The following is a 25,680-nucleotide window of genomic DNA, read 5'->3' as shown; positions in this document are numbered from 1 at the left end:
ATCGAACTATCAAAATAACTATCAACTACTTTTATTTGATTATAATCATACCTATATACTTAAATATGTTTTTGTTACATGAAAGAATTATCAATAGCTGTTGAATATATGTCGAAGTTCATATAATCACTTCCAGTGGTGGAGCCAGAAACTTTTCATTGGGGTGGCCAAGGTGAGACCATTATATGGCCACGTTGCTCCGCCACTGATCACGTCTCAACTTAACTGATGTAAAACACAAAAATGTATTAAACACACAACACAATGTTTCACTGAGACAAGAGTACAGCTTTATTAAAGTCAAACTTCAGGCATGTCTGAACTCTTCCAACTCAACCTTTGAATGAAAAAAGGACATAATCCATATATTCAAATAAAAAGACGGCCATGTACAAAAAGAGTGTCTTCCCAACAGTCACGCACATTTAGAAGCGGAATTGTACAAGCAAGAAAATTAAAAATAAAAATAGCACGCCACAGTAACATGATTCTATGCAAATACAATGCAAGACTATTTACAAGTTTGTCAACAATATGCAGTAACACAGGTTGAACAGCAATCGACATGGTGGTCGTGTTCATCCACGATTTCATTGAAGCAACACCAAGAGAGATAGATATGACCCCAGTTAGTAACTGAAAGTAATCCTACTACAAAAAGAATTGAGTGCTTTGCAAGTGAGTTTTTGTTAAACTACGACATTTTTGCTCCTCTGCCAATCAAAAAACCAACAGAAGTCAGCAAAGTTGCACCAAAAAAGATGTTACAGTGAACTGAAACAGTCTTTGAAGCACTAGAGGGGTTGTGGATGCTAACTGTAATATACAAAAACAAAAACAAACAATTCCTGGATGTTTTTTAAGGGTCACTTACATGGGAACAAACATGCTGCTGTTTTTTTCCACAAAAATGGCACCAATAAACAAAATACATTTGGGTTTTTTTACGCAAATGAAATGATGCAACACACAAATGAAGCGTTCTAACACAGTACTGCCAACTGCATCAACAGTGAGGGCAAAAATGGCACTGAGCGACATCGTCATGCAATCAGTGTGTGCAAATAAAATACAGGCTGTTTGGTTTTGCTGCCGTTATTAAAAAATGAGAATAAAGACATTTCAAAAAGGTGAGGCCTTTTAAGACTAACTGAGTGCTAGAGACATGATTTGTGCTGAAAGTATGAAGTTCAGCTGAAAAGACCAGTTATATGAGTCACCAGTAAAGCAAAAAACAAAGGCTGTGGTCCACAAACATGAATAAATAACATTCAAGTTTGGATGGCAACATGCATGTAGACCGATTTAAGGATGAAAATAAAAGTGCCTTGATGACAAAGTATTACGGTTTGGTAGTAACATTTGTGGATGCAAGGTGGCTAATGTGAGTGGCCAAGGTGAGAGGAAAGTGTTGGGACAAAAGCAAGTGTCTCACTGAAGGGACCTTAAAGACAGCACATGCAAATGATACATTTGCACTGAAATATGCAAGTTAAGTGCAAACAGAACATGGAAATATGGTCAATCTGGCTGGGTTGTTTTTGCCCATATATACATCCATACCTTGTTTTCCCCTCTTCTACATACTTTCCATAAATGCGCCAATTAAAGCCTTGATGCAATTAACGTCCGAGTCTCTATTGGCTGGGTGCATGGACTACAAAACCAAATAACCGCCATTCTTTAATTAGCACCAGGTTAAAAATAAACGCCATTAACAGATGTGGCTGATGGCAAAAATCTCTTCATATAGTGTGATAGTGAACAAAATGAAAGTACAGTAGCATTTCACCAAGATTGGTCAGCATCCTGAAGCTTTATCTGCCTCTGCATGCGCTTTAAAGTGTCGGTTGCACTACCGAACTGTTTGTGTGAAACTTGTGTATTACACTTGCCGTTCTGTTGTTTATAATGAATGCTGGCTGAGAAGTTTGCTGTTGGTTCAACAACATTGGTTTTGTTGGCGCTACGTAGTACAATATATTGTTTAAAAAATGATCACATGGTTAAACGAAGCTATGTTTTCATTCCACTTTCTCAAGCACTTACTCAAATACATTATCATATATACTGTAGTGAGTTTCCAAATTTCAAAAATAAAGGCCTCGCTCCAATTATTGCCTGCTTCCAATTTAACTCCCAGTACTCTTTGCGGTTTAGGTAAATATACACCGTGGTTATAATTAGAGCATTTATGGTAAACAACTCTCAGGTCGGAAGACTCCCCAATAAACTGATCTGTATTGGCACTGATCACTTTGGGTGGCTAAAAAAAACCCCAAAAAAATAAAAACACAGGAGGATGACAACAAAAGGCCAGAGAAGGGGGAGGAGCATCCTCTATCAGAACTAAACTTTCCAATAGTGAACTGCTTCACACTGCTTTTAACAACAAAATACAGTGAGTCATCAAATGTGGAATCATTACACTAATGTAGAAAAACAAAGATATAATACATTAACCCCTCCTATTTCCTGTCTTTTTTTATTTATTTTTTTTAAACGAGAGGGAGTCAAGATTACTGCACTGATGTTCGAAAAACAAACTGGTATAAAATGTGGTGCAATAAATACAAAAAAATTTGACAGATGAGCCATTAAAAACACTGTACAGTTTGTATTTTGTACATTATACTGGACTGTGGTATCCCCACTGTGTGTCACAATATCGATTCAAATAATTCAACATGATTTCTTAACACGAGAGGCTGGCAGTCATTCCTATTTTTACCCCAAAAAGCAGCTATGCTATTTTTTTGTTAATTTTTTTTAGACTGAGGAAAAATAAAAGATTACAACACAGTTTAAACTCTTCTGTCACAACCAGAGGAAGAGGTATCCATTTTCAAAACACTTATGTTCTTTTAATATACATTTCTGTATATGTATGACCTAAACTAAATAGTATAGTGACAAGGTGTGTGAAAGTGCTTTTCAGAGAGTTTTGGCAAAAATTAAAAAAATAATAATAAAAAAGGTCACAGTACACAAACATTACTGAATCTGGGCAGTAGTTCCTCCAGCCACAATGGAACCCTTAAGGCTGATTAACTTCCCTCTACATGACCACGCACAACGGCTCAGAGAAAATGTAGAAAAGTCAGTCAAAACAAAAACGTGTAGATGGCAGGCGACATACCTCCCTGCCTGTTGGTAAGTACTTTACAATATGATACCAATTATGTACACGTGAATGAGGAAAAATAAAAAGTCACAAGTACTTGTGTAATGTCATACCAGTACGCTATATATACCATTATACAGTATTTCACCTTAATAGGACAATTTTCACAAGGAGGTCTGCGCAACACCTAAACAAAGAAATACACCACTCACCGAGATGACGTGAGGAAGAATCTTGCCTGTAAACATTAACAAACATAGATACGTATATAATTATATTCATCTATACTCATAAGTATATTAAAAAACATGATTAAAAGGAATGTTGGAATGTAGTGTGGTCCTAAAAATTAAAATTGCACAAAAATGTTGCCCCTCCTGTTCTGCAAAGACCAAGCTAGATGATAGGTCACACGAGGAGTGGCAGTGGAAGTGTGTGTGTGTGTGTGTGTGTGTGTGTGTGTGTGTGTGTGTGTGTGTGTGTGTGTGTGTAAAAGACGCTCGCCACACAGCGTACAGCAGGTAAACAAGAGGAGCAGCAATGTGGCGTCCCCTCCCACCACCTCACTTCCTTCAAAGTGCCAGCGACTGACAATACTTATAATCCAAAAACGGAACAAAATGAGGTGTTGGTCCAGGATTTTGGAGCGGTTGGATTTGTTATATGGCGAGGGGGTGCACGTTCTCATCTGGTGGTGCTCCAATCGCACTCCGTTCGCCACAATCACCATCCAGGAGTTTGTCGTCCTGGCTCTGAAGGTCCGACACGCAAAAAAAGTGAAATATTCCCTTTAGTGAGCACAGGTGTACAGCAGCCCGGGCGGCAGGGTGGAGTGCCAGGAGTGCACTTTACAGGGAATGAGGTAACGAGGGCGCCACATCGTCTCTTTGTGGTTCCTCTTTGACTGTGACGGGGCTCAGAGAGGAAGGTGGTAGTGGCAGCAGCAGCGGCTGCTTGGTGGAGCCGGGGTTGGAGCACAGGGGACTGAGGGGGTTGTGGCTGGAACAACAGGGGCGGCCCTCCAATGAGGAGGCGGTGAGTGCCCCTGCCTCATGATCTTGGCAGAAGGAGCGAGGACAGAAGTCACAGAGCGACGAGGCCTGACCACCACAAATACTGCAGTCGTGCCATGGACACTCCCAACGCCCTGTTGACAGGAAGAGGTGTTGCAATTAGCGATTGGCATGAAAGAAAACTAAATGTCAAACTAATGTCAAATTTATGACCGTATTACCCAAATATTAGATGACCCTCTTTTTCAAGACCTGTTTTAATAATATTTTATTAAAATAATAATACATGTTTGTTATTATATACAGGGGGGTTGTACAGTCGGGCCAATACGGTAACTGAAAAATATTACTTCTAATGTGATAGGATCGTAATGTTTTGAACTCCTGTTTCCATACCAGTGTTGTATTGATCAGAATAATTCTGACCAGAGGAGATGCCTGCATGGATGTAGGCCATGTTGATGCTGTGTTAGTCTTCTATAGCAAACTAATTAAGACTTGTGCCTGTGGTGGTTGCAGCCAAGTAGTGCGCCTCATTTTCCAAAAGTCTGGGTTTTCCATGCTCCAAGTACAAAAATATTCCATTTATAAATAAGGAATCCCGCTTCACAGAAATTCACTTATCACGGCCGGGTCTGGAACCGATTAACTGCAATAAACAAGGGATGACTATATAGCCAAATGCGCTATTAATTCCGCCCACCTGATGAACACAGATTCTGCATTTAAAGACAGTTTAAAGACGGTTTTATCATCACCGTATGGCGGCTTGGTGAGGTTGAGACACAGCAGGTGGTATGCCTTGGGACAGTCCTTCCTGTCGCACATCACCAGCTCCCCACCCTCTCCACAGCAAAAACAGAAGTATTCGTGCATGTGTTTGCCCTCCAGCCGCAGCTTCCGCTTCTTCTGCTTCAGCTTGGCGTTCCTTGCCTTCTCCTCTTTCTCCATCACCACAGCACTCTGGCGGAAGGTTAACAGGACAGTGAAGACATGCTAAAAATATGCAAAAAAAAAAACAGACTCCAGACAGGTGACAGGGACTAGACAGATGCGCTTACGGTTGGCTGCACCCCGAGGAAACCTGAGCAGTTATCTGATCCGCAGTGGCAAGATGCTTTTCTGTTGCCCACACAATGCAGGTTGTAGTTGAACGTGAGCTCGGTGCCTGAAGGCCGAGACAAGAGGCATGTAATTTAACATCTCTGCACTGGAGCATGGACACACTTTATTAGGTACACCAGAACACATCTAATCAGACCCACTACAAGAGCTGTATCAAACATATGCAAATAATAATAATAATACATTATACTACACAAAAAAAAATTACCATCTTTTATTGGCATTAATATGGAAATAATGCTTACTTTTGGAGTATTATTGTAGATTGTAGTAGTTTGCTGTGGCTGAGAACGAGAGGTGCATTTCATTAGAATCACTCACCAGCCTCAATGTCGCAGAGAGCAAAGAGTCCGATGCGGACGTCCCCGTTAACCGTCCACTTCTGGGTTTCACAGTTTGGGCTGCAGCTGTGGTTCATGAACCGAGCAGAATTCCCTTTGGGACCAGCGTCTATCACACGATCCTGGAAGCAAAGATGGACAATAAGACAATGTAAGTTCCTTTGGTATATTTAGGGGGGGGACAATGTGTGTTTTTCACCATTACCTTTGTAAGCGTTAGCATGTAGAAGTTTGTTACATGGTTTTCATGGGCACGTTTGATTCGCTGCTGGCACTCCTCAGAGTCAATAACTTCTCCAACATATTCAGTCACAAAGTCACCCTGCAGAAAACATTAGCATTGTAATATTTAATTGTAATATTTACTTGAGATACGTGGAGTAATTTTATGCTGCGTATTATAAATTAGGGATGGCTTAATTTAATTCATTTAAAAGAAATGTTTTGTTAATTTTTACTTATTTATTTGAGGTTTTGTTACAAGACAAAAAAGTTGTAATATTCCTAAAAAAAATAGTCAATATTTTAAGAAACACTTGTAACACAAACAAAATGTCTTTTAAAAAAGTACATTTATGATGGTAATAATATAAATTAATTAATGTCAAATTCCAGGTTCTCTCTTATCACTGCAATATTTTTGTAAAAACATTATTTTTACATTTTATTCTAATTTTTTTTAATAATTCTTAAAATATTCAGACTTTACTCTTTTAAAATTGACTTATTACAGTAGACCTACAACTTTGTCATAATAAACATACAAGAATATTACCACTGTTTTTATTTATTAAAAATGCAAAAACATTAAAAGCGGAACAAAAAGCTCTGGGCAAAAACAAACAAAAAAACATCTTCCCAGTAAAATGTACAACATAATTTGCTCTTTTCCTGTTTAGTTCCTACCCCTGCCAATTTCTGTAGCAGCCCGTGTAGGTGGCAAACTAACTGCATCCTCTTCCGTTTTCTGCCAAGTGTGATGTAGTGATCTATTGTGGCTCCACTGATTCAAGACTTGACACTTCCATGCCATAATCTATAAATTAAATCCATCAAATTTCAAATTCTATGAAGTTACCTTTGCTCAAAATTGATAAATTCATTGGTCACTCTAGTAGACTACATGAATCAGCTCTACTTCACAACTCATTTAACCCATTTAAAGCTCATCGACAAGCTTTGATGGGACAGTTTGACAAGACTCCCATGACACCCACCTTCCTCAAAGCCTGATTGGTCCTGAGGCCCCATCCACAACCATCTGTCTTTATCACTTCAGTCTCAGTGTACAGACGCTTGGAAAAACACTGGTTCTCACAATTGTCTCCTGCAGGACAGACCTGTTTCACAAGGGTACAGACGTCAGAAGGGACTTTAAAATCGCTATAAAATGCCTCACAGAGCAATGACAAACAAACCTGAGGGTGACACTCATACTGCAGCATGCGGTTGAGACACTGAGAGTCCAAGCTACACGGACGTTCGTCTGTTGGCCGACAGTTGCAGCGTGGGATTTCGGACAAGTCTGCAACATGCATATGCACTTTCCCCACGGGTTTGTTGGACTGTCAGAAGAAATGACAACACCAGTGTAAGTAGGCTTCATGGGTACGTGGCTCAAATGTTGTTGTTTTGCTCCAGAAGATGTGGAATTACCTTGATACATTTATAAGGTGGAGGTTTGCGAGAGTTTCGCTCCTGTTCAAGAGCCTCCCTGCTCTCCCTCTGAGCCTTGAGCTCCTGAAATCTCCGGGCTGCTTCTTCCAGAGCTGAAACCACAGCAAACCAAACAACATTCTAGAAACCTATTCTGTGTTCTGCCTTTAAGTAAGCGATTCCTCACTTTGAGTTGATTACCTTTCTTGAAAGTCTTGTTGATGTTGATCTGACCCGTCACAAAGTTTTTGTCGTTCTCGACATAAGGGAAGACACGGCCCTGATTGATCCAGTAGTAGTCATGGGAACCGAAGAAAAAGACAGGAAAGTCACCGATGTCGTGGCGAAGGCTCTGGATGTTCGAGGGAACCAAACGAGGGTTGCAGATCTCTGCTGGCCACCACCTACAAGAGGAAACCACAAAGAGGATGGGGTGTTAATTGGCAGCAGACAATAATTGGAGAGAGGCTGAAATTTGAAAACTCATTAAAAACTCATGTATAACAACTGATGTTTTTTAACTTTAATAATGATTTGTATATTGTTTGGCCGCACGGTGGCCTACTGGTTAGCATGTTGGCCACACAGTCAGGAGATCTGGAAGGTTCGAATCTCGGTCGGGCATCTCTGTGTGGACTTTGCATGTTTCCCCGTGCGTGTGTGGGTTTTCTCCGGGTACTCCGGCTTCCCCCCCAGCACCCACATTCCAAAAACATGCATGTTAGGTTAATTGGAGACTGTAAATTGTTCATAGGTATGAATGTGAGTGTGAATGGTGGTTTGTCTATATGTGCGCTGCTATAGACTGGCAACTAGTCCAGGGTGTACCCCACACCTATCGTCTGAAGTCTGCTGGGACAGGCTCCAGCATACTCCTGCAACCCGAGTGAGGATAAGCGGCATAAAAAAATGGATGGGAGTTCATTGTAAACAACAGTACAACAAGTAATACACGAGTTTCACACCAACACCTGAGTATCACAACCAACATTTTCAAGCTATAACTGTCCAGCATTTAAGCACATGCTGAGGTAAAGAAAGCTGCCTGATGCCGACCACTCACTGTTTCCCTCGCCTGTTCCAATCTCCAGCAACAACCACACTTTCTCCTTATCCACCAATCACAGTCATATCATTTTAATTTTAATGTACTAACTGAGGATTAGGGTTGGCCATCACTTGAATTTGAACAATTCCGGTTCCGATTCCTTGTTTCAATTCCGGTTACTAACAATTTTCGATGCCGATGCTTTTTAAAGGCAGGGTCATAAAAGTTTGCATGGTTTAAATGAGGGTGCTAACCAGGGTTCTTTTTGGATGAAATGTCTGAACTTAAATTAAGTTTTTAATGATATGAACTTTTTATCAACTTTACTATGACTTTCTTACAGGGCTATTTTCAACAAGCATATAAATATCAAACTATTCAACTTGAATATAAATGTTATTCAGTTTCTTTTTACAGCAGTACACTTTCACAAAAGATGTTTACTTTTGAAAAGCAGTACACTTTGATTGCTGCCTCAATGTTGGTGTAAGCTATTTTTTATGAAACTTACACTCAGCTGTTAGTGCTTTGCCAGACTTGGGCCCAATTCCCCCTCCCTCTCCTAGCCCCCCACATCAAGATGCATTCATAAAACAGTGGAATTCCAAACACCGACATGTACAACACAACTACACGGTTATAGTACTCTTAAAATACTTTTGTTGTGATTTGGCTATATTAAAAAAAAATGTATTAAATGAACTTCAAATGCTGCTCCTGCTATTTTGTGGTGGTAATTAAAAAAAAAAATACATCAGGATGCTGCTTCCAGCCACAGCTGTTAATGCTAGTGTTTTTAATTAGTGACACTGGTGATTATTTGCTTTTGTGGACTGTGCCCCCGGCAACTATAGGTGACTGGCAATTAATTGAATAAATGCATTAATTTGAGTATTTACAGTATTAATACATAATATAGACATTCACATCACATTAGAAAGTCAAACCGTGTGCCTCTCTAATTTGTGCATACCTGTAGTTGCCCAGTTTGACCCAGACTATTTGTTTGTAATGAGGCTTCTTCCCGGCCCTACAGTCACTGCAGGACCATGGCCCCTCCGGCATCTCCATCTCCAGACACTCCGGGTGGAAGGAAGCAGGGCATGAGTCGCAGCACAGCAACTTGCCTCCTATATTTGTATGTGTGGATGGATGGACACACGCATGAGTGTGTGTGTGTGTGTGTGTGTGTGTGTGTGTGTGTGTGTGTGTTGTGGAAAATGAGTATGCAAAGAGAGGAGGAGGAGGGTATCATTAGGCAAAGGAAATTCATAACCTGGACAAACTCTGAATCTCATTTGCAGACAAGCCTAAGAACATTCTATAGTAAATCAAAAGAAAACAGCATCAAGTTACAGTAAACTATTCAAAGAAGAAGCTGCTTTGGAACATCTGATCCTTGTTATGAACTCATCAGGGCTCCTGTGAGGGCTCCAATGACAACTATGCTGCAGAGGAGGAGGCTGAAAATGGTTGCTTCATGTTACCACTTTAAATGCATCAGTTACAGCATGTCTGGCAATCAGATTCAGAGCACTGTACCAAGAGCCGGTCAATGGGATACACATGCAGGAGCAGCACGGGGCTCCAATCAGCCAGTGAGTAAACAACAGATCAGGGATTTATTATTTGAAAAAATCAAAAAGCAGGCATGCAGTCCTGCCAGTAAAGCAAACTGTCCCCATCACACATACTGCACCCTGCATAGACCAGCTTGTATGGAATCTTTAGTGCCAATTTTGTGCCAATATCACAACCACACTAGTGTCACTCTTTTTGTTCTTGACGACTCAGCATGCTATGTACAATGCAATTTAATTCCATCCAAGGCAGGTCAAAAAGGTGTAGAAAAGGGAAGTTGAGCCCAAAATGTCAATTTACCTGGCAAATTCAGTCAAAAATAAAACTTAATAAAAATTGGGGTCAGGGTAAAGAGCATGGGAAAGCTGGACATGGCCTTTTCGCATAAATCAAATAAGCCCACAGTGCTCAAGCAGAGAAGCAGTGCACCTTCACAAACCACAGACAAGAGCATGAACCAACGCAGAACATCCAGCATCAGAGAGCTTATGTACGGACCAATTAAGAGTCAGCAGAGACACATTCTTTCTGTGTTTGATAGCTAGTCTTACAATGGGCCTCATGCAAAAACCACATAGTTCACTGAGTGGTGTACGAGGACAACTTGTTGCATTCACCAGAAACAGCTACGAATCATCCGATGGAATCGAATAAATCCGAATGATTTCGACTTTCTAGCATGACTGCATGAGTGACCATAAATAGTGATAATAAATAAGCCAAATGTCTCACTCGTTTTTTGGGTGTACCACATTTTACTGAGTTATTATTTTTACGCTGGTACATGGCCAATATCTACCAGTATCGTTCAATTGATTGTCTTTGTATAAATGGATCAATTAAAATTACGCCACCTTTGTGTTTATTTGCTTGAATGATACGGATACAGTAATCCCTTGTTTATCACAGTTAATTGGTTCCAGACCTGACCGCAATAAGTGAATTTCCACAAAGTAGGATTCAAGATGAACAAACAGAATATTTTCTTAGTTAGAGCATAGAAAACCTCCTTATAAATGTCTTTTTACCATTATTAGAGCCCTGTAGAAATAATAATAACACACCTATCGTCACCCTTACACTCCTATTATTCTCTGTTTACACCACATTATGCAACACTAACACGCAGGCTACGGGATCACTGCGGGGACACGGCCGCCGCTCATAACATGCAAGCTACCGAGTTAACTAGTTAGCTTCCAATTTATTTATTCTAAATTTAAGAAAGTGTTTCAAAAAAAGAGTGGGAAAGAAGGACAAAGTAAGAATCCAAAAAAGTACCACTTCCACAGGAATGTAATGTAAAGTAATGTCTCATCAATGTAACATGACTGACACTTAGTGATCAGAATACTACATATGACTTGTCTTTCAATATTTTTTGACTAACAATGGGCCATAGCCAACCACAAAACAGCAATCACTTATTAATTATTTTCCTAAAAACCTGCTGTAGAGCGAGGGAGCGATGTTCGAAACGCGATGTAGAGAGGGATGACTGTACTTTTGACACTTTCCTGAGGAGTAAAGTATTTGTTATATTTTACTTTTATTTGTGGCGAGGCATTTATTTCTTCAAGTGAACAATATAATCGAGACATGGTGTCCATTAGGACATTTGTCACTATTGGAGGAAATACAGTAACTCTGTCTAGTATTATCGACAATGGTCAAGTCGTGATGGAAGAAGAAATGGAAATTTGCTTTTGGTGAATCCAACAGGCTGTTCTTAAACAAATTAAAAAAAAAGAATACCATTTTTTTTTGCATGCGGCCCAGTGTTATCTGTTAATTAAAAGGGATTTGGACTTGGGGTTTTTTTTTTTCTTTTTCTTTTTCCAATGCACAACTCTGCATGGCAATTAACTGCAGCTTGAACCAGTAAATTAAAATAGCACCTGAAGGCTTTTAAATTAAAAAGTGGCATTCAAAAAAGGGGGAAACTGATCAGGGTGGGAGCAGGCACAATACAAAACACAGACCAGTGGGGACAAAGGAGAAAGAGAAAAACTGTTCAGTTACCTTTCCCAACATTCTTTTTGGTAGCTGACGAAGGAGAGGGAATCATAGGTAATTTCAACTCAGCACGATTTGACTCAGTCAGAAGGTAGTGGGACTTATAGGCATATGAACTTAATATGGTGTCAGTAAGGTCTTGCACTAACAGCCCTACACAAGACACACAGGAAGAGACGGGGGTGAGCCGCAGGCAAACTCCAAAATAAATAAAATAAAATAAATAAATAAAGAGAAAGAAAACACACCGTCTCACACACACACGCACGCACGCACGCACGCACGCACACACACACACACACACACACACACACACACACACACTCACAACACAAGTAGGAAACAAGTCAAACAGTTTGGCCCAACACAAAGTGGACAATACACTCAACTTATTGTTTAGAAAGGCAACATTAGATGAGATTTGGACACATGATTTTAAAGGAGAATAAACTGCATTCTTTCCTTTATCAGCATGGATCTCATTCATCCTGACTGTAATTTTCTTGAGTAAAAAAACCCATTACATTTAGCAGCCCTGATAGTCATGTAAAACAGTACCAAACAGGAAACACAGCATGCAAGATGTCAAATATCGTGTTTCAACCATGCAGTTGTTTCAATTACATTGAAAGCGTAAGAAAATTGATGTGTACTACCCCACTTTTGACACCCTTCGGTCATATAAATGCTAGTATAGGGTAAAAGCCTTCCTTTTTATTGGTGGGTTAGACGTGTGTCTCATTGCTATAATATTGCACTATTTACGGTATGTCTACATACCAAGGATTAGAAACACAAGCTACTTTGTTCTAAAACATATCTTGGTGATCAAAACTGAACTGTACTGCATTGTGAAAACACGTCTAATGTATGGAAAGTTAAAAAAAAACAAAATAAGGCCAGGACCGAAAAAGAAACAAACTACAACCTACAATCATGGAGGGCAGTTGAAGTGAATTGACAACGCTGATTGTTTTAAAATCAGCCAAACAATAATAGGGAGGCTGCAGGTGCGTTTGTGCGAGTGGGGGCGGAACTTACCTCGGGCACACAGGAAGCACCAGCCCACGTTGACAGGGGAGGTGAGGAGGCCGTTCTTCCTGGTGCTGCCGTGGCTGCTGCAGATCATGATGTGATGTGTGAGAATGACGCTGCCCGCCGCCACGCAGCTGTCGCCCGTGTGATACGTCACCGGACAGCGGATGCAACGCATCAGGCGACCTGGGCAGGAAACATAGGAAACGAATAAGAAAAATTTAAAAAATTAGTTGTATTAAATTTGAGAATAGATTAAAGGGTTCTTAAAAAAAAGCGGGTATTAGTCTGTAATTGTTAACTTAAATTAGCTATTTACTTCTTTTATATTCCATACAAATTATAATTTATATTTATTACATATGACAAAAAGCACCCGTTTTGTGCAAGGTGGTTGCTATCATTAATTACTTAAGAGAAAAGAGATAGCATTAATTAAATTCCACATCTTTATTCCACACACGAATGCAGTCGCAGGTGAGTGAGCTTGATGTGAATTTGACTATTGGATGTTGAGTCTTTGTATTTTATTTCTATTAAGAATTGTAATCATTAATTACCTGCAAGGAGCAATCGTATTACAGTCTTTCTATGACTCTGCTACGTTAAACACGCACATGTGCGCGTGCATGGAATTGTGCCATGCCCTAGGACGAGAGCCGTGATACCTGAGGGCAAATCAGTGCACTCGCACTAGCCATAGGTGCTGGACTTGGGAAGGGAAGTGGGCCCAGGAAAACTACAATTGTCCTAGTGGGAGTACACCCTTATATTCTTAGTCAGAACTTTTCTAACTGTCACTCACCAGTGTACTGCAGAGGTGCAGGCATGACACAAAGACACATTGGAAAAAAGTGTCTCAAAGATTGTTCACAAGTTAGTAAACAGAGGAGAAGTTCTGATGCTAATTTTACTATAATGGTGATGAATGAAACAGAGTCATGAAACTGTTCTAAAAACTAAGAAATATGATATCTGATATCACTCATAATGTACAACATTACTTTGTAAGAAGTCATTTTTGGGTTTTTTTCTTGGTCTTAAATTTTTTTCCCCAAAAACAGGACAAGAAAAGAATCGCTGTCTTAAATTCAGGGTGGTCTTATATTTAGTTTTTAAAGAGACAGATGACTAAACAACCATTATGTCAAAAATTATTACAGTGGCATAAACCCTTCCAGTTATAAGTTTTCCTTCAAGATTTATGTCTCAAATTATCAAGTGCAAATGGAATATTTCCACCTTTCTACGCTAATACACTGTAAGAGAAGAAAAGAGACAATGCCATAGTACTGTATTCACCTTTGCTAGCTCGCTGGAGGTCTCGCTCCAGACAGCAGGTGGCACAGCTGTGCTGGGGGCAACTGAAGCCACCACTTGAGCTGCTGGTGGTGGTGCCTGGCAGTTTACGGACACAATCCTCATGGTAATGACAGCCGCATCCGCTCACGGAGCAGCGGGTCACCTCCTGGCCTGCTTTCTTACAGCTGAAACACTGGTGAGTGCCTAGAACAGAGAGTTACGGAGAGGCCAATAGTGATGACCAGAACGCAAGAAGCAAGATGATGCTGAAAAGTGATCTGCTAACCATTTCTACATTCCAGGCAGGTGAACCGTCCTTCAGGTAAGGACGTCAGACCGAGACACTCCAGATGAAACTGCCTGTTACAGTCACCTTCACACAGCACCAAATTCTCACCGTACACCTCACAGATCTACACACACACACACACACACACACACACACACACACACACACAGACACACACAGATTCCTCAAGTAAATACATACATTTGGCAAGAGATTAAAACTGCGACATGTGGATCAGTGCAGACCTGGCAGACGGTGTCCCTCTTGCTGGTGCTGCCGTCCTGACGAGACAAGCCAGAGTCCACAGACTGAGTATCTGAGGCATCTGCGTCTGCAGCTGCTGGACTATCAAGACTTTTCCCGAATAAACCCTGCGACACAGATCAAGACTGAGCACCATGATGTGTGTGCAAAAACAGCTAAAGCCCAACTGTCATAAGACAAATATTAAGCAGATATTAATAGTCAATGGCCACCTGTGACGTCAGAGAAACCTTAGTTCCACCTGAAATGAACTTTTCACCTTACAAAAAGGCATTTTGGACATTGGGTATGGATGCTTCCAAATTTAACAATGTCTTGTATTTCGGGTCATCTTATACACTCTTGATCCAAATTTTGAGACCAATTAAAAAATTGCATGGATTTACATTTTGCACTATTGGATCTTAAAAAGGTTCTTAGTAGAGCTTCAGATTTGCAAAATTAAATGGGAGTGAGACAAAAAGTAAGTGATTTATTGCAATACGCATGAAACTCAAATAGGTTGTTCGTCACCTGATAAAAAGTTTAAAAGCCAAAATCTTGGGAAAAATGTTTTGTCATTTTCTGTCAGGCATTCGCGCTGATCTTTTGATGGCAAAGGCAAAAAAGCTGCCTCTCTTTGAACACGGTGGTATTGTTGATCTGCATAGGCAAGGCCTCTCAGCGTGCCATTGCTGCTGAGGTTGGACACAGTAAGACATTTCAAACTTCTTCAAAGATCCTGAGGGTTATGGAACAAAACCGTCAAGGAGTAGACCCAAAAATATTTCACCGGCCCTGAGCCAGAGGAGCCGATTGTCTGTATGTCAAGACATAGCAGGATCCTCAGCCCAAATGAAAATTGTTACTGGTGCCAAGTACAGTCCAATATCCATCAGACTGCCTCTGTGAGAAGAGTTCAAGAACAAAAAACATTTTCGTCAATGCGACAAAATTCCCCCTTTGGAATTTTTATGACAGCACCAAACATGGGACACTGAAAAGTAGAAGAAAGTTTTATTTTCTGATGAGAAAAAATTTGTAACCTTGACGGTTCTGATGGCTTCCAACGTTACTGGCATGACAGGATGTTTTCCACACTGCACAGTGGAGAGGGTACCATCATGATCTGGAGTGCTTTTTCCATCAATGGAACAAGGGAGCTGCAGGTTGTGCAGGGGCGTCAAACGGCAGATGGCTATGTGGAGAGGTTGCAGGAGGCATCCCTCATGACTGAAGGCCCTTGTCAGTGTGGTAATGATTGGGTTTTTCAACAGAACAACGCTGCAGTTCACAATGCCTGCCTGACAAAGAACGTCTTTCAGAGGAATAATGGCACTCTTTTGGACCATCTTGCATGTTCCCCGAATGTAAATCCAGTTAAGAACATTTGGGATGAATGGCAAGGGAAGTTTACAAAAATGGACATCAGTTCCAAACAGTGGATGCCCTCCGTGATACCATCTTAAGCAACTGGAGCAACATTCCCACTAGCCTTCTGGAAACATGGAAACACTGGCATCAAGCATGCCCAAACCAATTTTTGGGGTGATTCACAAAAATGGCGCAGCTACTCATTGTATTTGTATTTTAAGGGGATTTTTTTTTTAATTCACACTATGATCTTAATCTTTTGACTAGCTGATGTACAGCCTATTTCAATTTAATGGCTGTTTGCAATGAATTGCTTACTCAGAATTTTTTTTTTGCCTCGCTCCCATTTCTTCTTTTTGCATGTCCACGGTCTACTTGGAATGTCCTTAAAATCTAACAGTGCAAAATGTAAATTCTTGCAATTTTTCAACTGGTCTTAAAATTTTGATCAGGAGTGTATTCTCATCAATACAGTAAAAGAACATCTTTGTCTTGTGTGTACATCTAAGCCTACCTGTGGATCATTGAGGCCTCTCGAGTCTGAATCCGATGTGTCTCGATACTGGGATGACGCCATCTCTACATCTGTGGACGCTCTGCTTCGTTTCTTCAGAGGTTTACAGGCATCAGATATCTCACTGGCTCCTGAACCACGGCAAGAAGAAATTTAATAATGGAAGGATTTGAAATTGAGGGAAAGAGAACTGTGAGGGGGCACAATGATCTTATCACCAACCTTTCTGGGAACCTGCCCTCGGAGTGGCCTCTGGAGCCATCTCCGCCTGGGATAAAGAGGTGAAATGTCAAAGTTGTACAGTTACACATCACAGTGTTGCAAAGAACACATGCAGTTAGTCAATTTTAATAATGGGCAAAACTAAATAACAGCAGTGGATGGAGTACACGTCTATTACTGAAAATTATCATCAAATTTGTATTTAAGGTGAACTGTTGCACACTGAATGGTTATCTACTTTGACACTGAAACAGAAGCTGACAGTAGAAATGAAAAGAGAAAAGCGTACAGGAAATGTGTGGTCACTTTCTAAAAAAAAAAACTTAGGCTATATTTACATGACAATGACCTATATAAAAAAAAACAAACAAACAGTAAGTTCCATGTACAACCCATGTTCATATAGACCTGCAAAAACAACTGAAACGCTGTAATATGCATGCCAGTCCAGTAGCTGGTGATGTCACTGGTTGGAAAAAGGATGCGGATGTGCTTTTGTGTCATTTGAATACATACTTTGGTTCGTAATGTGCCTCCGTTGGACACAGTAACTGTACACTTTCTGAATATGCAGAATAAGGACGAATGTTACAACAGTGCTTTGTTCCGCAATTGTTGTTTTGACTGTATCACCCTCATGCATCTTATTGACATAAACGGTGACGCTGTAAAAATATATGCCTTGCGAACAGTCTCCAAAACATCAATGTCAGGTGAGCAAGCCGCCAAAACACCACCATATTTACCACTTATAAAACAGGTATAGAAAGACTGAACATGTGTTGATACCTGTTCCTTCTTGGTTTTCTTCTTAGGCACGGGGTCATTCCCTCTCTCGGACTCTGACCTGCTCCTGATCGATCGTCGCTGCAGCTTCCTCTCCTGAGAACCTGAAGAATTATGAAAACATTCCATTCTATTCTATTCTTCCATATTCCTTTATTCATTAAATGTCTTGTTAATCTTCTACAAACCATGAGGACTGCTGTGATGAGAGCCAGGAGAAGATGTCGGCTGCATTCCTCCCTCCTCGCTCCTCCGACTTGCAGGTGATTCTCTCCTCTCCTCCCCCTCTTCTTCCATGTCATCTACATCTTCCTCCTCCTCTGGGCTGGGTTCGGGTTTAGCTCTGCTGTCCTACTCACAACAAATTGTGTATAAGAACTCAGAGGAAAAAGAATCATGAGTGAAGACTCTACTTCACCGACCTCTGGCGAGCAGTAGCCCAAATCGGGCTGCCTGCCTTCTCCCTCCACTCTCTCCTCGTCATCATCATCCTTGTCCATTTCTTTCTTCGGCGAAGGAGCCATTTTCTTCTGCAGGAGAGGCCAGTCACACTTTGTGATCTCCACATTCAGCCTCTTCATGGTGATGGAGAGAGGCAGGAGCTTCCTTGCTGCCGCAGTTTTCCACGCCTTGACCGGCGGTGGAGAATCCTGCTGCGCCCCTGCATCTGAATCCTGTTTAGGAGAGTCTCTCTTATTCTGGTCCCCCCTCAGGTTCATCTTCTCATTTGAGGCCTGAGAGTCGTCCGTGTTGGAAATACTACACTGCCGACGTGGTAGCTGTCTTCTTGGTGGCTGCTCTCTGTCTGGCGACTTCACTCCGCCGTCTTCCTTCTTATTGGTAGAGCCGCTGGAGCGTCTGCTCCGCTTCTCAGCCCGCCCGTTGGCTTTCTTCGCAGACTGCGCCTCGTTGGGTGTCGGGTCGACGTAAATGAAAGTGTAGTTGTCGATGCGCTCCTGGCGCGTCATCAGGAAGGCGTCCTCCGCGTGGCCCACGCCTACTTCCCACTGAGCACGCTCCCTCTGAGGGATAGGCTTCAGGAGCTGGAAACCAACAAAAAACAAAAAACGGTCAAAAAAGGTGCTGTTCCTCTTCGGCTTTTAAACGGCTAGCATATCTTACCAATAGTGGTTTAAAAGAACAGACTGAACAAATAGATGTCTATATTTGTCACAATTTGAAGTTAAAATTTTGTCTGACCTGAATAAAACGGCTTTCACTCACCACTATCTAATATTCACATACATATCCATCGAGTGTGCACACACACACAAAAGGGGTCTTAGATAAGCAACCGACAATGATAGCTAACATTAGTAGTTAACATTTGCCAAATCGCTATCATTAACACACAAACATAACTAATACCCATACGTATGTGTTACGGGGGCCGTGGCTTGCAACGTCAGAGCAGAAAGAGGTTGGAATATACACATTCGAAAGTTAGCGCCCTCAATGTAGTACATAACCAGGGCAGACAGCCCCTTTAATTGTGTGGTACCAACTGGACGCTTTGTTATGTATACTTGCAAAGTTAAGGGGTTGTAGAAAATTCTGCATTTACAAATATAATGCAATAATAATAATAATAATAATATCATGCAAATTTATGATTGACACTTTAATTCGTACTGTAAGTTTATTATTGAGGGACTAGTTTTAGGCAAAGTATTAGGAACACCTCCTGGTATGATGAACCGCTGCTAACTACAACCACAATTATAAACACAGTGTTAAAAGAACTATCGGGTGATGCATGGCAATCGATTGTGCAAGTGTAACTAATTTAGTGGTCAGTAAGTAAGCAGTAAGTATATATCTTTGACATAATAAAAAGTGTGCATCCAGTTTGAGGTGATACTGAACTACAAATGCAACATACTTTGTGTTTTTCCACAGGGTTTGTGGTCTTCCGTAGCGTCTCAGTTTGGAGTTCATCAAACTGTTCCTTGCCCTGGTACATGACGATCCTCTTCTCGTGGATCCACGCTCGCTCTGCTACGCTGCCAAAAAACTGGACGTGGTATTCCCTGTGACCTGAACAGCAAATCGGAAGCTGAGCATGCGCTCACTCTTGTTCTTCAAACTTGCGAAATTGAAGCTTGTTAAAATGTATGTGCTTACCTCTGGTGTTGATACGCGTGTGGACCTTCATCTGTGGGTCGGATGACACCATGCAAGGCCACCAAGGGTAAGTACCCACCTTGGACCACACTAGATCTCCAATCACAAACTCCTTACAGAATCCAGTCTCTTGGATCACAGAAGGTTGATTGACTTTCGGAACCTATAAAACCAAAATGTCTGTTTTAAAATGTTTGCCATTCAATCAAGGAAAAGGAGATAAGGGCTCGTGCCTTTGCTGTCTTTGGCTCAGTTTTGATAACGGCCTTCTGAGGCTTTTCTGTCTGGGTCAGTGGTACTTCTCTTGGCTGCGGCAGGACGTAGGTGTCTTCTGTCTTGCTTGCGGTAGCTGCAAGGCCTTGGACGTGCTCCAGACTCGCCTCCTGGATGTGTAGCTGGAGCTTGGTAGTCTTTTTCCTCTTCTCTTTCTTCCTCTCATGTCGGCGCTGCACCTGAGCCGCCTCGTTCTTCTGAGATTCCTTCAAAAGACATAAAAAAAAAAAAAATGATGAGAGAGAACGGAAAACAAAAGTGAGACATCAATTAACTTTTGGTTCTTTTGAAGCAAATTTGGCTCTGCCTCTCTGCACATATCAAACCTTCCTTTAGAAATGATTAGAAGCTTACAATTCAGCAGCATTTTAAAGCAGTCTGTCTCACAAATAGGGCATTTTATTACATTTCCTGGACTGACTATAGGGCATATTAACAAACTATTCATTGATTAATTGTATTTTGTTGTTACTGGAATTGAATCTCTCTGACTGTTTTGAATCTCTTTCGATGTCATATTGTCATTCTGCGCAGAATGACGTTGTCAAGAGGATGTCTTTATGGCTGTATAGCAACATCCCATAGCTTTATTTGTTTGTTTATTTGAATTTGCAATTATAAGCAATAAACTGGACTGTTTAATAATCATGTGTTGGAACATCCATCCGTTGTCTGTACAGCTTGTCCTCACTAGGGTCGCGGGTATGCTGGAGCCTATTCCAGCTGTTTTCAGGCGAGAGGCCGGGTACACCCTGGACTGGTGGCCAGCCAATTGTAGGACACATATAGACAAACAACCATTCACACTCACATTCACAGCTATGGACAATTTAGTGCTAACCACTAGGACACTGTGCGGCCCTGTGTCGAAACAAGTGAAGCAAAATGGAGTGCAGTACTTGGCTAGAACCTGTTGATTCAGTCTAGTTTAATCAATATAAATCATGTCAATAATCAATTCCACACAATTATCGTTTGGTCAATTATGTTACGCAGACAAGCTGTTTTGCTTATGTCCTGTATTTGGATGTATTACTGTTATTACTGTAAACAATAAACCAAAACAAAAAAAGTGTAAAAATATTGAGTCATTGGTAGTTAAGAATGAAATGGATGCAGAAGTGTCGAAGCAACGGAAGCAAAATGTACTGCACTACTCGGCTACAACCAACAGAGGCGCTGTTGACTCAGTCTCCAACGGTTTGCAGTCTAAAGATGTACAAAATGCTAGTTAAACTAGCTAGTGAAACTAAATCAACGCAGACCTCAGCTACGCCACAACAGCAGATCAATACATATAAATAATAAATATTAATTTAATCTAGTGGTACGCAGACGCCATCTGTTGGTAATCAGGAACAACAGATTTCCTTTTTTAAGTATTATTCAAATTAGAAAATACATACAGTACATTAAATATGTATGAAATCATTATTCAAATAAAAATGTATGAACCAACAATTTGGTGAAAGAATTTAAATTACATTTTCCTTTGCTGAAATATTAATGTCGAACTCTCCTCAGTCAATTACCTGCAAGTACAAGCCACTTGTTTTAAGCTGAAATGACGACAAAAATGGCAGTAGTTGCAAAGCAAATCATTCTGGAGGTGGTCGTTTGTGTAAAAGTTTGAGAACTTTACAAGTAATACTAAAAAATAACATTTTAGAGTACCTGCAGTTCTTGCAGTAAGTCTCCACACAGTGCAGATTCAAACAACTCTTTGCCATTCTGATACGTCTTAATGATCTTCAGCTTGATCTCCGGGGAGCTGGTTTTCTTCAGCACCCCTCCCGGGACGCTGGGTGTGGGGGGTTGGACAGGCTGCGAGGAGGGGGTACTGTCCACGAGAGAGGGGGGTGGGCTGGACGAGGGCAGGTGCAAGGATGGAGGAGGAGGCAGCGTGTGGGTCATGATGTGAGGCGTGTGGGGCAAGTGGTGCTGAGTGGGCAAAGGCAATGGCGGGGGGCTCTGCGGGTGGCTTTGGATGTGGGGCGTGTTTGACAGGAAGTGGTGTGCGTGGTGATGGTGGTGATGATGGTGATGGGGGTGGTGGGGGTGCAGGTGCGGGTGATGCGTGGGCAGCGGAGGCGAAACGGGAGAGCGTGGTCTTTCCTGGAGGCCAGGGCCCCTTAGAACTGTCCCCTCTCCAGGCATGAGAAGGCCGTGCTCCGCGTAGCTGCGTATGGCCCCGTAGCCGTTAGCAGAGCCGTTGGGGAACTGCGAGTACATGGAGAACTTGGACTGTGGCTCGTACATGCCCAGACCAGGAGGATAGCCGTTGGAGACATGTGGCAAGTCCTCTGACGCGGAGGACGGGTAAGAGAAGTCTGCATCCAGGGCCGCATCGTAGGAGGGACCACCATCCTCGCCCGGGTCACTGCCGGTGTCGCAGGTGCCGTCCTGTCTGATGTTGGCTGAGTCAATAAGCTGAGGGGGTTGCTGAATTGTATTTCCCATGATCCCTTGCATGAAAGAGAAGGAGAAATCCATTGTTGGGCTCCGGCATCCTTAACTGTCTTTTTCTTTGACTGGACCTGTTGACAGAGAAACATGCAATTAATCATTTTATAGTCATAGTGGCTGAATAAGTGACATATAAACAAAACACTAAAATGCCATATTGTTCATTATAATGCTCAAAAAAGCGACACCTATCTTTACTAGTTAATCATTTATATGCACTTGTCATGCATACACACTTAAAATCAAAGCCCAAATCAGCAAACCACTCAAACATTAATTTAAAATAATACCCTTTTCACAGCAATAGTATTAAAGCTAGGCAAAACATACACTCTAACAAGTGGCATTTTCCCACATTTGTAACATTTTAAACACTGAATCAACGCAGCCCTGCACCTAAATAGACAGCAAGCAAAAACGTTCATTATGATGAAAATTACGATCAAAACGAATCATAATGGCTTATATTAGTAAGTGTGGCCTCCTATTTGCATCTCCAACGTGTTTTTAGGTGAGTAGCACTAACACATGGCGGTCTGCTCCAGCCAAACAAAGCAAAGAGCAGTGGCCGGTACCTTTTTCACACCACTATTAACAATTTGTCTGTGTTCTAAAGAGTGTGAATGTTAAGCAGAAGCGTGGGAGATACACTCTATTTAACATATGAACCCTAGCAAAGGTACATAATGGTGATGTAAACATCCGTATAGTGCCGTTTAGCACTCACAAAAACATGAAATGTAGCCAAAGGGATTGTTTTTGAATGTTGCATAGCGAGTTAAACATTAAGATTTTGTTGCAGATGTGTGATCTGATTCGGAAAAAAAACATCTGCGCAGACACAATTGTTTCAGTCAATGATCTTACAGCCTTGTGGGATGCTAGCTTAAAAGCTACTTAGCTATAAATTGATTGTCCTGGCCCATTTGGGGGGCTTTAGAGCCGCATAAACACACACGGGAAACAGTGGTAACACATTTAATGTAGCCATGGGTGCGTTACATGCGTGTAATTGGTCTGTTTGAGCACATAATAAGCGGAATGAGATGAAAAGATGAGAATGCTAACGCTAGCGAGGCTAACGGTACATTGCCAATATGGCTGCCTGTCTGGCGTGATTATTCCTCCATCACTGGCGCTTTGGGAAGAATGTGGCTGAAAAATCAGCAAATAGTACACTGGCTATGGAAGGACAAGCGCATTCAGTGCATCGGTAACGGTGCAAAAGCAAAACATGCAACAAAAAAGGAAGAGGGCTAATGAGCAGCGTCAATTTTGACGCCGAGTCGCGAAATGCAGGCAAATAAAAATGTCAATACCTTCAGCGTGTCCCATTCTAAACACATACACCGGCCAGCGACGCGTCCTCGTTTAATATAGAAGTAAGAAAAACTAAACAAAAACAAAAAACTACTGTGTTCTGTTATTTTGTCAAAGCGCAGGGCCTTTCCTTTTTCGTTTTAACGCAATTCTCCACAGAGGAGGAGGGGGGATGTTACGCTATATGCTCTCTACCCAATCCCAAAGCTAGGCTCTTCTTTAGTCACTGGAGGAACTGGAGATTTGAATGACACCCTGCTCAAAAGAAGACGCTTTCCATTCCCGACTTTCTTATGCTTGTACCTCAACGACAAAAAGAGCACGTTTGAAGGCAGGGATGGTATGAACTCTGCAGGGCTCGTACTCGCAGCCGCAATTGTGTGTAGTTTGCTATTTCATTTGATCATTGCAGCTTCCAACACATCAAGACAGCCTGCGCTGAAGTGAAAGAGGAAATGTGAGCTACGTGGGCTGTCACTGCTTGACCTGTGGCCTGTGTTTACTATTTTATAACTAAAGTGAGCCGGTGGACGTTTTCTTTTGTTATTTTAATTGATTTGACACCCCCTGGAAGCACCCTGTAAGCCTCATCTCCATTGCTGGTCACCTTAATTGGGGTGGATGACACTGCAAATATTAAATACAGGGCCGGTATTGCTTGTACCGATAGTATTTACTTGAACAATTTCAAATGTCAATGATTTTTGCCTGTAAATGGTTGATCATGAATACATGGTGGCCAACAGAAGTAAACGCGCAGCAACATCCAAACACACAAACACCATAAGTCAAATGCCACTGAAACATGTTGCAATCACGTAAACACTGCAATGTCAAAAACACTTGCAAAATAAAAATTCCGCAAATGCCAAAACCAAAACCCCCAAAACAACTGCGTGAGAGAAATGCTGCAAGATCAAGCAACAAAACGGAAGTTAGCCAGGCTACCAGCTGAGCCAGACTTGAGGAATGCCCATAAGAAAGTTGTCTGAATTTTAAAAAGGCAAAGTCAAACGATGCATTTTTCTTTGTCTTTGTTAAACACTTGGCCTGATAGGTCTCAATCTGATGTTAACTATTAGGGGTGTCACGAGACACTCGATACATGAGAGCGGGTCTGCGAGAAAGAGACAAGACACGATTTTCACATTACTTTTAAGAAAAGTACAATATATGATAATATATTGCAATCTACTAATTTCATTTCTACTACGTTACACTCTTCCACAGTGTGTCTATGCTACCTACCGGCCCCACCTCCACCCACCGGGATATAGAGACTATATGACTGACAAAATGGCTCACCCCGTTCATGCTGTTGTTCTATGGAACAAACGTGCCAAGGTGTTGAAACCAATGCACAGAGTGAATACTGTTTGGAGGTGAGCGACAAGGAAACAGACACGCACGCACATGGCAATATATTGAAGCTGGCAAAATTATCAAGTTTGTTTACATTTATTATGTGATTAATTCAGTTATTTCTTATCGTCCCAGACCTAATGCCCACAAGACGAGAAATCTTGCCACGTTTTAATCTCGCAAGACACAACATACCCCTATTAGCCGTGTAAACTGTTTGGTCTTTTTTTGGCATTTGCAGCATTTTTCTTTCTTTCTTTCTTAGGGACAGTGCATACAGTGCATACATCTGCAATAAATGCAGCTGCAAATACAGTATGACAGAGTAGCACAACTGCTCATTTCTGACTGTTGCCGCTAGGCAGGTAACAGAGAAATAACAATACGGACACAAGGCTCAAATCAAGACATTTCAAACAGGCGAACATTAAAAATACGAGCTTAAAGGTAGTCACAGACTTGATTT

General features: G+C 41.4%; 1 protein-coding gene across 3 annotated transcripts; it reads right to left on the bottom strand.

Moving 5' to 3' along the window:
• Window positions 1-267: 267 nt before the first annotated feature.
• nsd3 (nuclear receptor binding SET domain protein 3) lies at window positions 268-24,068 on the bottom strand. 3 transcript variants are annotated; one of them, XM_054774215.1, is made up of 25 exons: window positions 23,852-24,068; window positions 21,741-22,603; window positions 20,027-20,272; window positions 19,794-19,956; window positions 19,552-19,706; window positions 18,092-18,712; window positions 17,858-18,020; window positions 17,673-17,773; window positions 16,884-16,929; window positions 16,662-16,792; window positions 14,776-14,901; window positions 14,528-14,654; window positions 14,242-14,445; window positions 12,946-13,125; window positions 11,911-12,057; window positions 9,281-9,437; window positions 7,461-7,663; window positions 7,260-7,372; window positions 7,022-7,168; window positions 6,821-6,943; window positions 5,809-5,925; window positions 5,584-5,725; window positions 5,199-5,305; window positions 4,896-5,100; window positions 268-4,271 (listed from the first exon to the last, which is right to left on the bottom strand). In XM_054774215.1, exons 2-25 carry the CDS (start codon window positions 22,557-22,559, stop codon window positions 3,973-3,975), a joined length of 4,842 nt encoding a protein of 1,613 aa, XP_054630190.1. In that variant the 5' UTR covers window positions 22,560-22,603; window positions 23,852-24,068; the 3' UTR covers window positions 268-3,972. The 3 variants fall into 3 exon arrangements, with proteins under 3 accessions (XP_054630190.1, XP_054630191.1, XP_054630192.1); XM_054774216.1 differs by having other exon boundaries at window positions 11,911-11,934; XM_054774217.1 differs by lacking the exon at window positions 11,911-12,057.
• Between the last annotated feature and the right edge of the window lie 1,612 nt (window positions 24,069-25,680).

The sequence above is a fragment of the Dunckerocampus dactyliophorus genome, chromosome 4, assembly GCF_027744805.1.
Source record: "Dunckerocampus dactyliophorus isolate RoL2022-P2 chromosome 4, RoL_Ddac_1.1, whole genome shotgun sequence".
Classification (NCBI taxonomy): Eukaryota; Metazoa; Chordata; class Actinopteri; order Syngnathiformes; family Syngnathidae; genus Dunckerocampus; species Dunckerocampus dactyliophorus.
Note: the sequence above shows the minus strand (reverse complement) of the source record. Positions and strands in the feature narration are given on the sequence as shown.

Coding starts and splice junctions, on each gene's coding strand:
- nsd3 (XM_054774215.1), bottom strand. CDS start 22,559: ATGGATTTCTCCTTCTCTTTCATGCAAGGGATCATGGGAAATACAATT. Junction 20,273..21,740: donor ACTTACTGCAAGAACTGCAG/GTACTCTAAAAT, acceptor TGTCTTTTGAAG/GAATCTCAGAAGAACGAGGC. Junction 13,126..14,241: donor CCTCCAGCGAGCTAGCAAAG/GTGAATACAGTA, acceptor TTTCCTGCCCAG/GTCGCCTGATGCGTTGCATC.